General features: G+C 46.1%; 1 protein-coding gene across 1 annotated transcript in view; it reads left to right on the forward strand.

Moving 5' to 3' along the window:
* VWC2 (von Willebrand factor C domain containing 2) overlaps positions 1-15,398 on the forward strand; it is a 1,187,314-nt gene extending 1,171,916 nt beyond the window's left edge. Inside the window, exon 4 of the mRNA XM_073549849.1 lies at positions 14,970-15,398. Within this exon, the coding sequence (XP_073405950.1) occupies positions 14,970-15,121 (152 nt within the window). The 3' untranslated portion in view covers positions 15,122-15,398. The remainder of the gene's footprint in view (positions 1-14,969) is intronic.
* The last annotated feature ends 200 nt before the right edge of the window (positions 15,399-15,598 follow it).

A 15,598-nucleotide genomic window follows, 5' to 3' on the forward strand; every position in this document is an offset into this window, starting at 1 on the left:
TTGAGCCGCTGCAGGAACCCGACGCCTAACATTATTGGCTGCGCAACAGGCACCAAAGATGCTGGGTGGGGATTTGAGTTTTACATCGAGCACCGCCCATTACTTGTCAAGTAGGAAGCACATCTAAGCACCATGATACTCGAGTGATAACCGAGTATGACCGTGCACATTCGCTCATCACTAGTCATTATGACCATTACCAGAGCTTTAAAGTGCAGTTGAGCCTTATCCACCAATAGCATTTATGGCATCGCTTGCTCCCAAGCAGACCACAGAAGGTACTATGTCAGCGGAAGATTCTTTTGCCAATACATTGGCTCCGCTCTTTTTTGCTGATTCTACCACTCTCCTACTCTGATGACATTAGTGCCTCTTGCCAACCTGATCTGGTTCTCAAGTCCTTTCCTCCACACAATCATTATAATTTCTGACTCATTCCCATCTCTAGATTTGCTCTGACACATAACATGTTGAATTCCATCACCAGTTACCCTACCGCCATTACTGCCAATGCTATTACTACTGTCATCACCAACAAAGCTGGGTTTTTAGTCATGTCCTGTATCTCCTAGGTCCCTATCTCATCCATGTCAAAACTCTGACTATTCTCGTATACTGCATCTTCTTGAAGACATTGTTTGGAAATATCTTCCTTAGCACCTGCGATGGTTTAGCTTAGGGAACCAATGGTAAGAAAAATCAAATGTCATTGGTGGAATTGAAAATCCACAATTGAAAAGATTATTTAATACTGCCAGGGAGAATATGCAGAACACTGATGAAAACAGACAATGTCACAATGAGAGGTAAAATAGTCAGCTATAACTGAGATATCTGAAGCAAAGAAGGCAATTGTTGACCTGCATTTGGTAGTACTAGTGTCATCTGTATTTCTACTGGTTGCAGCTCCCACATGATGGTAGTAGCTGCATGGAATATCAACTTTCTTTCTTTTTTATTTATGTATTAATTACAACTTTTTCTTTTACCGTTCATTTTTACTACAATGTATATCAAATTTGATCAATATAACCAAATGTAAAAAATAGCAGTTGTAAAACAGGGAGACTGCCATACAATGAAACATCTGTATTTCTTTGTAACTTTTGCATTTTTTTTTAAATTTCCCTATTCCCAAAAAGGATTACAAAATGCTATGTAAATGCCTAATAAAAATTACATCGACAACAGTATCCAGTGTTAGTCTATGTACATCAATTTAGACTGATATAACGGATGTCTAATAATTAATAGCACTGCTTTAGACAAGCACATTTTAAGGCAGTCACAGAATTTTTATTTTTTCTTTCAGCAATATTGTTGGCTTGCTTCTACATAAATGCATAAAAAATATGCAAACTAAAATGCAGCAGTAACATTATTACTACACTAATCAAACAAGCAGTAACAACTCCTCATTAATTAAATCTGCTTTATTTTATTTTCCTCACACACAAATCATCCTTACTGCTGTCCTGTCACATGTCACATACACTGTCTGTACAATTTGTTCAGTGTTTTATGGTTTTCTCTCCTTATCTCTATGGCTGAGTTGTGATGTCCTCTAACTATGCATTATGGGAAAGTGGGTCCAGCTGCACCAAAGGCCTTGTGAGCCTTCTTTGTCTGATGCAATCTTTTGACTAGTTTAAAATGTTGATAATCGCTTTATGTGATTCGTGGGAAATGAATGCTGCATTCAATGATTTCCTAAAAATTTGACACAAATTCAACTTCCATTGAAATGATTCACTCATCATTACCACAGACAACATCAACCTTGAGCTAAATTTTATAGTGGTTATATAGCAGCAATAAAAAAGTTACTAACTCTCAATCATCAACCAGCAATGTTGAGAGAAACAAAAATCTGTAAAGCCAAACTGTGCAAAATTTTTAATGAAACCCAACAATGTTTTCACCCAAAAGTAAATGCATTTAGGTAAAAGAAAATGCTCCTAAAGGTGTATATGTCCTTTAAATATGAACAGGTGAGGAATTGGAAGAGGAGGGGAGCTAGAGAAGTGGTCCTTTTATTTTAAGGTGGTGGGGGTAAGCAGAAAAAACTGGACCACTGAGCATTACTAGAACCAAAGAGAAGAAAACTGAAGAAAATGGTCAATATAGCAATAGAATGAAAAATGATGTAAACTTTATCAATCAAGCAGTTGGTATGCAGTTATCATACAATGAGATGAACAGCAGGAGCACATCCAGATAAATCAATAGTATGAATAGATTTAAAACATAAACAAGATGTTCAGCACTTCCATACGGTAAAAAAAAATGAATAATAATCTATATTTCAGACCATTAAAAGCAAACAAATGGAGAATCTTAAAAAAAATCTACCCATTTCTGGCTCACGTAGAGCCCTTAGTCATGGTATATGATACAATGACCAATATGTTGTTTTAAGCATATTTAGACCTATTTCCCTTGGTAATGATCTTGATTATACCAAGCACAAAATATAAATAGGAAATACAAATCAGGTTAATAAATAAAGAATAAATAGTTTCTGAAGTTCATGCCTTTAGGAAATTTTGTATCTAAGTTAAAGCTTTGAGCAGAGTGAGATATCTTTGCCAACTACCTTCTCTGGCAGGACATTTGACTTTCTGGATGCCAGAGAATTTTAAATGTGAAATGTCACCATTGTGTATGGTGACAAAGTGCTTTGCAGCACCAGAGTAAGAGCTATTATTTTTATATATGTTTGCCATATGCTCTGCAAAGGAATAGCATGTACTACCCAAAAACTTGAAAAAAAAACGCATCTGAAAACTTTTACTTACTCCAAGACAGTTGAGAAAAAATATGCAGATATGCTCTGCCTAGTAAAGGTCAAAACCCAAACCAGGAGTCAGTGGTAAATGTAGAATCAGTGTGTCACGTTCACGTGTGTCTGGACGCAGCGAGTACCACAAGGCGAACCCATGACATGCGTGACCCTGGATACACCGCCTCCAGTAGGGCGAATTTAAATAATAAAACGTGCAGCTGGATACACCGCCTCCAACTGGCAAATTTAGGTAATACACGTTATATATACAGTAGTCTGGAAACCCCGCCTCAAGTAAGGCGAATTTAAATAATAAAGGGGAAACCTGGGTAACAATAACAATGGAGGGCCCTGCAATAGGGAATAGGGAAGTGGAGACCTCCTGTACTCCCCTGAGCCAGTGTCCCTGCACACCTAGAATTCCCTATGCCGGTTCTGCACCGGGCGACGCACAGGAACCTTAAAACCCTGACTCGCCCTGCACCTAAACCCTCACTAGGGAATTGGTCGGTGCGGAATCTAATCCCACCACTGCACTAAACACACATAAGGGAAAATGACAATATAGGGGGAACACCACTTAGCTTTGCTCTGTTGCTTACGCTCCCAGCAACAGAGCCCACCACCTGCATGCATCTTCTCCTCTAACCAGATCCATCACCATAACCGGATCCATCACCATAGTGCAGCCTTGGAGCAGAGTCCACCACCAGTTGCAGCTGCCCACTAAACAGCGTCCCAAAGATGAGTCCAGCTTCTGCCAAAAAGTCCAGCATGCTTGAGTCCAACTTTTCTGCCAATAAGTCCAGCATGCTTGAGTCCAGTTTTCAGCAACCAAGTCCAGCATGCTGAGTGCAACTCTCACCATAGTTGCCACTCCACCAAGCCATGCAAGCACCTCCTGCTGACACCATAAACTGCGACTCCACCATGCCATGCCAGCCCTTCTTGCAGACCACATCGTTGGACTCCACCAATCCATGCCAGCACTCCTTGCTGACTCCAAAGCTGCCACTCGAACCCTCTGACTGGGCTGCCCAGGACTCTAGCTCAGCTCCATCTTTCACCCAGGCTTCCTTGTAAATGACTAACTATCACCAACAGTGATTGAACACACCTAACACTCTTTTATAGAGCATTTACACCTGAATTATAATTACGTGCACATTAAACCAGGGAAACTAAAGTGCACTACCGCTCACCACCACCGGGGCAAATTAGAACAAACAACACCACAGTGAAATAATTCTAATGACCACCAGGGGCAATCACACCATTTTGGCACCCAGCCAAAGGAAAGAAAGTTCAATTTGTCCATTTACTTGTCAGATCCACCTTGGATCATGACACAGTGCACATGTGTCTATTGTATTTTACCTCTGATTGTCCCCGATAGAAATAACATTTCTAAATATTAAAAGGACAAACTCTGTAAATACCAGCAGTATGAATTGCCTGTGGTCAAGGTAGGAACAAGTCTATGTGATACCATGCTTATCACTAAATACATTGGCAAACCCTAGATATATCCTATTACATAATTAATTACATTATTTATTCTATGTGGTCATGGTGAGGGGAATATGTAGGCTACTATGCAGCTCGACTGCCACATGTGGTTTCCTCATGAGGTACAAGTCTCATAACTTGTGTAGGTTACTGTGAATGCTAGTACCTAGTTCCAAAAGTTCCTGTTAGAATGAAGTAAATGAAGGAAAATGTTGCACATATGTGATGCACAAGTGTTGCCTAGTTTACCTTTTAGGGAGGCCCTCCCGAACCCCAGATCTTCCTAAATATACGTAAGTTAATATTTTCTATATGCCAGATGAGGGATGTTATATGCGAAAACTGGCTATCTCTGAACTATTCTACTAAAGTGTGATTAATAGGCATGAGATATTAATAATAAATAGAGGTTGAAGCATTCTGCCATGCCATTTGTGTGCAGTTCCTGTCTTCCTCCATTGGAGTAACATTTTTGGTGAATGCGCATGCAATTTGTAAGGTGCGTCTAATTTGTTCAGGGCATTCACTTCTTAATGAATTAGGCACAACTAACTTCAGCAGCCTTGCTAATTAACACTGGTATGCAAACTGCTAGATTTAATGAATTTGGCCCATAGTATATTGTATGTAGAGGAGATTAAAAGAGAACATGTCAGTTCTCAGACAAGTTCATAGAGCAGAAGATAATCTGAAAGATTTTTAACCCCTAAGGGCTCATACTCACTTGCGAGAGACACGCAAGATTCTCGTGCGAGTCTCTTGCATGAAAACCTGGCACTGACGCTGACACTCAGACTGGAGCATGAAGCTACATGTATTTCTATGCAGCCGCACGCTACGGTCCGAGTGCCAGCGGCAGTGCCAGCTTTTCATGTGAAAGACTTGCACGAGAATCGTGCGAGTCTCTTGCAAGTGAGTATGAGCCCTTAGTGACAGAGCCAATTTGGTACTTAATAACCAGGTCAATTTTTATAATTCTGACCACTGCCATTTTATGAGGTTATAACTCTGGAATGCTTAAATGTATCCCACTAATTCTGAGAATGTTTTTTTGTGACATATTGTACTTCATGTTAGTGGTAAAATTTCTTCGATATACCGTATATACTCGAATATAAGTCGAGATTTTCAGCCCAAAAAATTGGGCTGAAAGTCCCCCTCTCGACTTATATTCGAGTCATATACAAAGGGGTCGGAGGGGGCGGATGTGTCAGGTCATACTTACCCGTCCTGACGCTGTCTTGAGCCCCCAGCTTCTCCCCGTGCTCTCTCTTCCTGCCTTCAGCGGTCACGTGGTGCCGCTCATTAAAACTCATCAATATGCGCATATTGATGAGTTTTAATGAGCGGCACCATGTGACCGCTGAAGGCAGGAAGAGAGAGCGCGGAGAAACTGGGGGCTCAAGACAGCGTCAGGACGGGTAAGTACAGCGATACTCACCTGTCCTGCGTCCATGGCTGCTTGCTGCTGTCTGTCATCGGTCAGTGACTTCAGACAGCAGAGGGCGCGGTGATGTGGTTAATGCGCGCCGCGCCCCCTGCAGTCTGAACGTCACTGACTGATGACGTGCAGATAGCGGTGAGCAGCCATGGACACAGGACAGGTAAGAATCTGACACCCAGCGACGGAGAGGTGAGTATGTCATTTTTTTTATTTTTACATGCAGCAGCAGCAGCGGCAGCGGCAGCACATGGGGGAATAATCTAAGGAGCTTCTTATGGGGGCAGCATATGGGGGAACAATATGGAGCTTCTTGTGGGGGCAGCATATGAGGGAACAATATATGGAGCTTCTTATGGGGGGGCAGCATATGGGGGAATAATCTGGAGCTTCTTGTGGGGGCAGCATATGAGGGAACAATATGTGGAGCTTCTTATGGGGGGGCAGCATATGGGGGAATAATCTGGAGCTTCTTGTGGGGGCAGCATATGAGGGAACAATCTATGGAGCTTCTTATGGGAGCAGCATATGGGGGAATAATCTATGGAGTTTCTTCTGAGGACACCATATGGGGGAATAATCTATGGAGCATTTCCCACCCTAGACTTATACTCGAGTCAATAAGTTCTCCCAGTTTTTTGTGGCAAAATTAGGGGGGTCGACTTATACTCAGATCGACTTATACTCGAGTATATACGGTAATTTGCGTTTATTTATGAAAAAAAACGAAAATGTCGCAAAAATTTTGAAAATGTTACAATTTTCAAACTTTTAATTTTTGTACCCTTAAATCAGAGAGTGGTGTCACACAAAAGAGTTGATAAATAACATTTCCCACATGTAAGCTTTACATCAGCACAATTTTTGAAATATTTTGTTTTGTTAGGATGTTATAAGGGTTAAAAGTTGACCAGCTAATTTTTCAAACAATATTTACAAAAACATTTTTTTAGGGACCACCTCACATTTGAAGCGCGTTTGGGGTGTCAATATAACAGAAAATACCCCAAAGTGACACCATTCTAAAAACTGCACCCCTCAAGGTGCGCAAAACCACATTCAAAAAGTTTATTAACCCTTCAGGTGCTTCACAAGAACTAAAACAATGTGGAAAGAAAAAATTAACATTTACATTTTTCCCAAAAAACTTACTTTGGAACCAATTATTATCATCTTCACAAAGGTATCGGGAGAAAATTTCTCCTGAGCATGCCACTATCCTGTTAGGCATCAGGTTCCTGGCTCTGCACAGGAGGAAACTGGAACCTTGCCCTCTGCAGTCTCCCATTCCTCTCCAGCCACAGAGGAGCCTGCTCAGCAAAGATGTCGTTCCTGGTGTCTTGCTCCATCTACTGCAGTTGACTTGGTTACTGCTGCCAATCGGGGTTCAGCTATAGTAAGCTGCAATAGCCAGCAGCGAGCAGCTCATGGGACTAAGTCCTTCCTTCGGCCCACTGAGCATGCCCGTGGGAAGTCCTCTCATTGGAGGTCTGAGGTCACATACTCAGGTCCTATTGCTGCTCCCAGTGGACCACTAGGAAGGTCTCGGATGGATGCTGCTATAAAAGAGTTGCTTGGCAGCACGGCCATGCGCTAGTATAGTCAGTAAATGGTAGTGATGTGTGTGATGATGGATGCTTGGGAATCGCTGAATGACTCATTATGAAACCCTTTCCCTTTGATACGCATGTTGGTAGGGTTCAGAGTTCTGAGTCAGCGCCGAGTTGTGGCACTGCCTAGCGCCGCAGTGCTCCCAGCTCCTCACACATGCTAGTGCCAGAGTGCGCCACTCTACGTAATGCACTATGCAACTGCAGGTACCGCAGCATCCGTTTGAGTGGCGCTGTACGCGTCCTATGCGCTTTCCAGTCCTGAGCTTAGGCTGGTTAGTGGCGTCCGCCAGAGCTGCGCGGTACACACGTAGTGTGGTAAGCAACGTTCAGCTGCATCCTGTGAATGCTAACAGGGCACAGCATTCTATTAGTGTCTGTCCACACATCGCTGTTGTGTTGCTGAGCGCTAGTGGGACTAGAGGGGCTCTAATCCTGTGTCCTTGGGGCAGAGTCCTGTGTCTTAGCACTAGGGCTCTCCTGTCAAGGCTCTTGCACTTATTCCAGTGGCTCAGTGAGGTAACTGAGTTCGCTCCCGTACACACCGGGTCAGCGGTTAACCCGCCGGTGTCTAGTTAGTGCTCTACCATTACCAAACAGCAGTTAACATCTCTGTACGGTGGACCCCGGGATGCGAACGCACCTCTATACCATCTTATATTATTTGGTGCGTTCCACAAGCCCATAACATTATACTAGCACGCCAGGGTCTGGCTAGTAATAGCGGACGAGCAACGACTCCACAGGTGTATCCAGCAGCTGGAGGGCAGGTTGGTGGCTCTCGAGTGCTCAACCTCAGCTCTTGATTTTACCGCGGTCGCTGTTCAGGCAGACACGAAAGCTGTCTCCCGTGTGTCCACTGCCATCCCTGCTCCGACTTTGTCCTGCCTCCCGTTGCCCGAGAAGTTCTCGGGCGATTGTGCCTCTTGTAGGGGTTTCGTGAGCCAGTGCACTATACAGCTGGAGCTGCAGGCTGCACAATTCCCCTCTGAGCGGGCTAAGGTGGGATTTATTATTTCCCTTTTGTCGGGCAGGGCTTTGGAGTGGGCCACACCGCTGTGGGAGCGTGGTGATCATGTGGTGCAGAGTGCCTCGCAGTTCTTGGGCACTCTGAAGCAGGTCTTTCTGGGACCGCGAGTCACCCATGACACCGCGCTCTGGCTGCTGGCATTGTCACAGAGCTCGTCCATGGTCAGCCACTTCGCCATTCAGTTCCGGACGCTGGCCTTTGAGTTGGAGTGGCCAGATAAGGTCCTCATTCCGGCATTCTGGAGAGGTTTGGCTGACCGTGTGAAGGATGCCCTTGCCCCAAGGAGATTCCTGCCACACTGGAGGAGCTTATCACTGTCTCCACCCTTACAGATCTTCGCTTTGCCGAGCGAGGGTTGGAGCAGTCCTAGTGTAGGCAGAGGTTTAGGTTGGCACCTAGCTTTGCTAAACCTCTGGAATCTTCCGATCCGGCATCCGAGTGTCAGGGGGGCTTCCTGTATGGGATCCAGGCCCTGGACCGCTCGAGCTCCTGTGACCTGTCATGTTTGCCGGCAGTTAGGACACCTTGCCAACCGGTGCCCACAGCGGCCGGGAAAATGCTGGCATCTTGTGGCCATAGGAGGAGGCTCACTAGAATCTGCGGTGTTTTCCCCCCAAGCTGTCCATTAATGGGACACTTGAGTTTGGTTCTTCCACTCTGGCGGTGGAGGTTTGCGTGGATTCCGGAGTGGAGGGCAATTTTATGTCATCTGCCTTTTCTCAACATCACGCAATACCCCTGGTTATGATATCTAAGCCAGTCACCATCAGAGTAGTGAACGGCGCGACTCTGCCCTCACAGATTACCCACCAGACAGCTCCATTGATACTCTCGGTTTCTCCCTCTCATCAGATGATATCCCTCCACGTCATACCCGAGGGTATCGACCAGGTCCTTCTAGGGGTTCCCTGGTTGCAGTATCATTCCTCCCTATATAGAGTGGTCCTCGGGGAGAATTCTAGGGTGGAGTAAATCATGTGAGGGTTGATGTCTGAGGGAATGCGTCCAGGTTGCCTCCACTGAGGTCCCCGCAGATCTTTCCTTGCTCCCCAAACACTATCGACAGTATGCAGACATGTTCTCCAAAAAGGCGGCGGAAACCCTTCCACCGCATCGCCACTTTGACTGTCCTATTGACCTCTTGTCTGGTGCAGAGCTCCCCGGGGTTGAGTTTACCCCCTGTCTCTCCCAGAGACCGAGGCCATGTATCAATATTTCAGGGAGAATCTGGCAAGAGGATTCATTAGGAAGTCGGTGTCACCAGCAGGGGTGGGATTCTTCTTCATCCAGAAGAATGGAGATCTATGTCCCTGCATCGATTACAGGGGTCTTAACGCCATTACCGTTAAGAGCAAGTATCCTCTGCTCCTGATATCTGAACTGTTCGATAGGTTACGGGGAGCGAGAGTTTTCACCAAATTAGATCTGCAGGGGGCCTATAACCTGATAAGCATCCGTGAGGGGGACGAATGGAAGACGGATTTTAACTCCAGGGATGGCCATTATGAGTATCTGGTCATGCCTTTTGGTCTTTGTAATGCTCCGGTCGTCTTCCGGGACTTTGTCAACGATATCTTTTGGGATGTGCTTTCCACCTCTGTGGTTGTCTATCTGGATGACACTCTCATTTTCTCTCCAGATATGGACTCCCATCGCAGAGAGGTTGGCAAAGTCTTCGCCCGCTTACAAGCCAACTCCCTCTACGCCAAGTTGGAGAAGTGCCTGTTTGAGCAGGCATTAATGGACAGCTTGGGGGGAAAACACCGCAGATTCTAGTGAGCCTCCTCCTATGGCCACAAGAGTCCATGCCTTTTCTGGGCTATATCATCTCTGCCCAGGGTTTGGCTATGGATCCTGCCAAATTGCAGGCGGTAATGGACTGGCAAGAACCACTCCCTTTAAGCAGTGCAGCGCTTTTTGGGGTTCGTAAATTACTATCGCCAGTTCATTCCCCACTTCTCCAACTTGGTGGCTCCTTTGGTTGCCCTCACCAAGAAGGGAGCCAATCCCAAGTTGTGGTTGGAACATGTCTCCAAGGCATTCGCCTCCATCAAGTCCCATTTTGCCAGCGCTCCCATTCCATATCATCCCGATGTGGACAAACCCTTTATCTTGGAAGTGGATGCCTTTTCCGTTGGTGCCGGAGCGGTCCTCTTCCAGAAGGACGCTCAAGGTTGGAAGCATCCTTGCTTCTTTTTCTCTAAGACCTTTGCACCGGCGGAGAGGACAGGGAGTTACTGGCAATGAAATTGGCCTTCTGAGTGGAGACATCTCCTGGAGGGGGCTCGGTTCCCCTTCCAGGTATATACCGACCACAAGAACTTGGTTTACTTGCAGACAGCCCAGCAGCTAAACTCTCGCCAGGCCAGATGGTCCCTGTTCTTCTCCCGATTTCACTTTACCCTCCATTTTCTTTTTGGGGAGAAGAATGTCTGTGACAATGCTCACTCTCGCTCCGTAGTGTCATCGGAGGAGCAGGAGACAGAGCCTTGGTTAATTGTCCCATCCGAAAGCCGTGGCTCCGGTCACCCTCGAGTCAGTACCTCCGGCCAGACTTTTGTTCCTGCCCGACTATGACTGGAGGTTCTCTCTTGGGCTCATGTGTCCAGGGTGGGTGGACACTTTGGGACAAAGTGGACATCTGAGCTCCTGGTGAGGACGTACTGGTAGCCGCATATGGCCTGTGACGTCGGAGACTATATTCAGGCATACGTCTCCTGCGCCAAGAATAGGTCTCCTCGGCAATGGCCTGCTGGGCTGCTTTACCCCCTGCCGGTGTTGAACAGGCCCTGGGAGATGGTCGATATGGACTCTGTTGTGGGCCTACCCAAGTCCAGTGGCAGCACAGTTATCTGGGTGGGTCGTCACCGACCTTTTCTCTAAAATGGTGCACTTGGTGCCTCTCTCAGCTACCTTCTGCACAGAGCCTGGCAGCGCTGTTCAACAAACATGTCTTCCACCTACACGGCATGCCGGACAAGATCGTCAGTGACCGAGGTCCCCAATGTGCTTCTCGGTTTTGGACAGAAGTCTGTTGCTTGCTCAGCATTGAGCTGAATCTCTCCTCAGCATATCATCCCGAGATGAACGAGTTGGTAGAGAGGGCCAACCAGACCCTGGTCACATACCTATGACATTTTGTCTCGGCCAGGCAGGATGACTGGGCATTCTTGCTGCCGTGGGCGGAGTTTGCCTTGAACAGTGCTGTGGCCGATTTCACCGGTCACACCCCATTCCTCCTTAATTACGGCCAGCATCCACGCGTCCCTGTGCCCATGTCCGTTTCCTCCACCGACTCTAGGGTGGCAGACTGGGCGGTGGAGTCACGTGATATTTGGGTCCGCACCCAGGATGCCATCTGGGCCTCCAAGGAGAGAATGAGGGTCTCCGCGGACACACACTGGCACCCAGCTCCGACCTTTGCCCCTGGTGACTTAGTGTGGCTCTCCGTCCCTAATATCAAGCTGCGGGTCAATTCCACCAAGTTCGTGCCTCGCTATATGGGTCCTTTCAAGGTCCTCGAACAGGTTAACCCTGTGGTCTACCGTCTGGCTCTTCCTCCACACCTGGGTATCACTGACACCTTCCACATGTCCCTCCTTAAGCCTGTTCACATGTCCCAGTTTTCGGAGTCAACTACCGGGTCATCAAGCTTGTCCTCGGTCGAGTACGAGGTGAATGCCATCGTTGAGTGTACAGGGCAAAAAATATTATCAAGTGGACTGGAAGGGTCATGACCCAGAGGATAGGACGTGGGAGCCTGTGGAGAATATTCGTGCTGCGTTGCTCATTGCGGCCTTTGAGCATAGCGAGGCACAGGGGGGAGGGGGAGGTAATGTTAGGCATCGGGTCCCTGCCTCTACACAGGAGGAATCCGAAGCCTTGCCCTCTGGGGTCTCCTATTCCTCTTCGGCCACAGAGGAGCCTGCTCAGCAAAGATGTCGTTCCCGGCATCTTGCTCAGTCTACTGCTGTTGGCTTGGTTACTGCTGCCAATCGGGGTTCAGCTATAGTAACCTGCAATAGCCAGCAGCGAGCAGCTCTTGGGACTAAGTCCTTCTTTTGGCCCACTGAGCATGCCAGTGGGAAGTCCTCTCTGGAGGTCTGAGGTCACATGCTCAGGTCCTTTTGCTGCTCCCATTGGATCACTAGGTAGGTTCCGGAGGGATGCTGCTATAAAAGAGTCGCATGGCTGCACGGCCATGCGCTATTATAGTCATGAAATGGTAGTGATGTGTGTGATGTTGGATGCTTGTGAACCGCTGAATGACTTATTATGAAATCCTCTCCCTTTGATAGACGACTAGCACTCAGCGCCACAACTGCGGTGCCAGGTAGAAGCTAACCTAACAGAAACCGCACTGAAGGGCATACAGTGCTGTACTGGCGAACGCCACTAACCAGCCTAGATTCAGTGCTGGAAAGCGCACTCTAATGGTACAGAAGTGCGCAGGGCACCACTCTGACAGGTGCTGCAGTAGAAGCGATACAGTGGTGCCTTAAAGTTTGGCGCACACTGGTGCTAGAATGTGTGAGGAGCAGGCAGCTCTGCGGTGCTAGGTAGTGTCACAACTCGGCGCTGACTGTAGACTCTAACCCTACCAACATGTATATCAAAGGGAAGAGGTTTCATAATAAGTCAGTGTTTCACAAGCATCCATCAACACACACACCTCTACCAAATACTGTGTATACTAGCGCATGGCCGAGCGGCCATGCGAACCTTTTATAGCAGCGTCCTTCTGGGACCTTCCTGATGGTCCAATCTGAGCTGGAGAAGGACCTGAGCATGTGACCTCCGATCTCCAATGAGAGATCGTCCCACGGGCATGCTCAGTAGACCGAAAGGAGAACTTAGTCCCTGGAATAGCTCGCTGCTGACCAGCATGCGTTGCTATAGCTGGACTAGAGGTGGCAGCAGCAACCAAACCCACAGTGCTAGTCTGAGTAGAGCACCGGGATCCATGAGTCTGCTGAGCAGCCTCCTCTGCGGCCAGAGAGGAATGGAAGGCCGTCGAAGGCAAGGCTCGGGATTCCTGCTGTGCAGCAACAGGAAACCGATGTCCATCACATGCTAGCACCAGAGTGCGCCACCCTACCTAAGGCACTACATTACTGCAGGTACTGCAGCATCTGTTAGAGCGGGGCCGTGCGCATCCTACGTGCTTCCCAGTCCTGAGCTTAGGCTGGTTAGTGGCGTCTGCCAGAGCTGCGCGGTACACACATAGTGCGGTAAGCAACGTTCAGCTGCACCCTGTGACTGCTAACAGGGCACAGCATTCTATTAGTGTCTGTCCACGCATCGCTGTTGCGGTGCTGAGTGCTAGTGGGACTAGAGGAGCTCTAACTCTGTGTCCTTGGGGCATAGTCCTGTGTCTTAGCACTAGCGCTCTCCTGCCGAGTCCTGTGAGGATAAACAAGCTGTCGCACTTGTTCCAGAGGATCAGTGAGGTAACTGAGTTCGCTCCCGTACACACCGGGTCAGCGGTTATCCTGTCGGTGTCTAGTTAGTGCTCCGCCATTACCAAGCAGCAGTTAAAATCTCTGCACGGTGGACCCTGGGCTGCGAACGCACCTCTATACCATCTTATATTATTTGGTGCATTCCGCAAACCCATAACATACCCCATATGTGGGGGAAAGCCACTGTTTGGGTGAATGGCAGAGCTCAGAAGGGAGGGAGCTTGTTTGACTTTTTAAATGCAAAATTGACTGGAATCAGTGGTGGTGCCATGTCGCATTTGGAGGCTCCCTGATGTACCTAAACAGTGGATCCTCCCCAATTCTAACTCCAACCCTAACCCCAACACACCCCTAACCCTAATCCCAAGCCTAGCCATAACCCTAACTACAACCCTAACCCCAACACACCCCTAACCTCAACCTTAGCCATACATCTAACAACAAACCTAAACCTAACACACCCCTAATCCCAACCCTAACCATTGTCCCAACCATAACCACAATCCTAACCCTATCTCAAACCTAATTTTAGCCCAACTCTAACTTTAGCCCAACCCTAACCCTATCCCTAACCCTAACTTTAGCCCAACCCTAACCCTAGCCCCAACCCTAGTCCTAGCCCAACCCTAGCCCTTGGAGAAATTTCAACTCTGGGGTGCGCGATACATTTATTTCTCAGCGTCGTTAAAAAGCATCGCTAACGCATAAGAACCTTTAACTGACGCCGTTAAAAGGCATATTTGCAGACTTTAAGGGGTTAGCTTTGCATTGCATAATTTTTTTTTTTCTGGGAATGTCCCATCAACAGGAAAAATGGTAATATCCAGTTGCCATTTTATTCACTCATTTCATAAGAGAAGCTATGCTAAACTGGCGACTTCAATCTTTTAATCTCTTGGATGTGAGCTTTTTTCGTTAGGCATATCACATTAAAAATATTTTTTTGCATTATATTTTAAGATTTGTTAATGATCACTAATCAATAATCACAAAGGAACTCTACCAAAATATATCAAATGGTAGAAGAATACTGTACATGTAATTCAAGAACAACTAATACTATTTTATATTAACTAAATAAAAATGTACTTTTAAAGACATCTAATTGAATTTAATATTTTTCTCTTTGTAGGACCAAACTGTTTTGCAGAGACTGCTATTATCCCAGCCGGAAGAGAAATAAAAACCGATGAATGCACTATATGCCACTGTACCTACGAAGAAGGCACCTGGAGAATTGAAAGACAAGCATTATGCACTAGACATGAATGCAAACAGATATAAATTTTTTAAAACAGGATAAAACTAAATCAAGCATTATCAATGGACTTATGGCAACGGACAATCTGGAAGCAACAAATGACAAAGTAAAAGGACAAAAAAAACTGTTCCTACCATGGTATTTCTTTTTCATAAATTGTAAAATATAAGAATTTTGGAAAAAAATTAAGATATAGATTTATGTCTGAATAAATGTGTATTTTTCACAGTATTTACTTAACTACACTAAATATTCTATGTATCTATAAATCCTTACAGATCAATAAATGTTTTATATAGATACATCAATTTAAATGTTGTGCATTTCTTTAGTATTGTTACCAAATTTTTAGAAAAACTAAGGTTTCTTAAAAAATATCAAATATTAATACAAAAAAAAAAAAAATCACAAAATAACATATTAACTGAATTTCTATTTGTTATTAAGTTACACACAAAATCAGAGAGTAATGATTGCGTTTGCAGAGGTCACAACTGCGA

The sequence above is a fragment of the Dendrobates tinctorius genome, unplaced genomic scaffold (assembly GCF_039654945.1).
Source record: "Dendrobates tinctorius isolate UK_male_01 unplaced genomic scaffold, ASM3965494v1 ptg000162l, whole genome shotgun sequence".
In the NCBI taxonomy this organism is placed as follows: domain Eukaryota; kingdom Metazoa; phylum Chordata; class Amphibia; order Anura; family Dendrobatidae; genus Dendrobates; species Dendrobates tinctorius.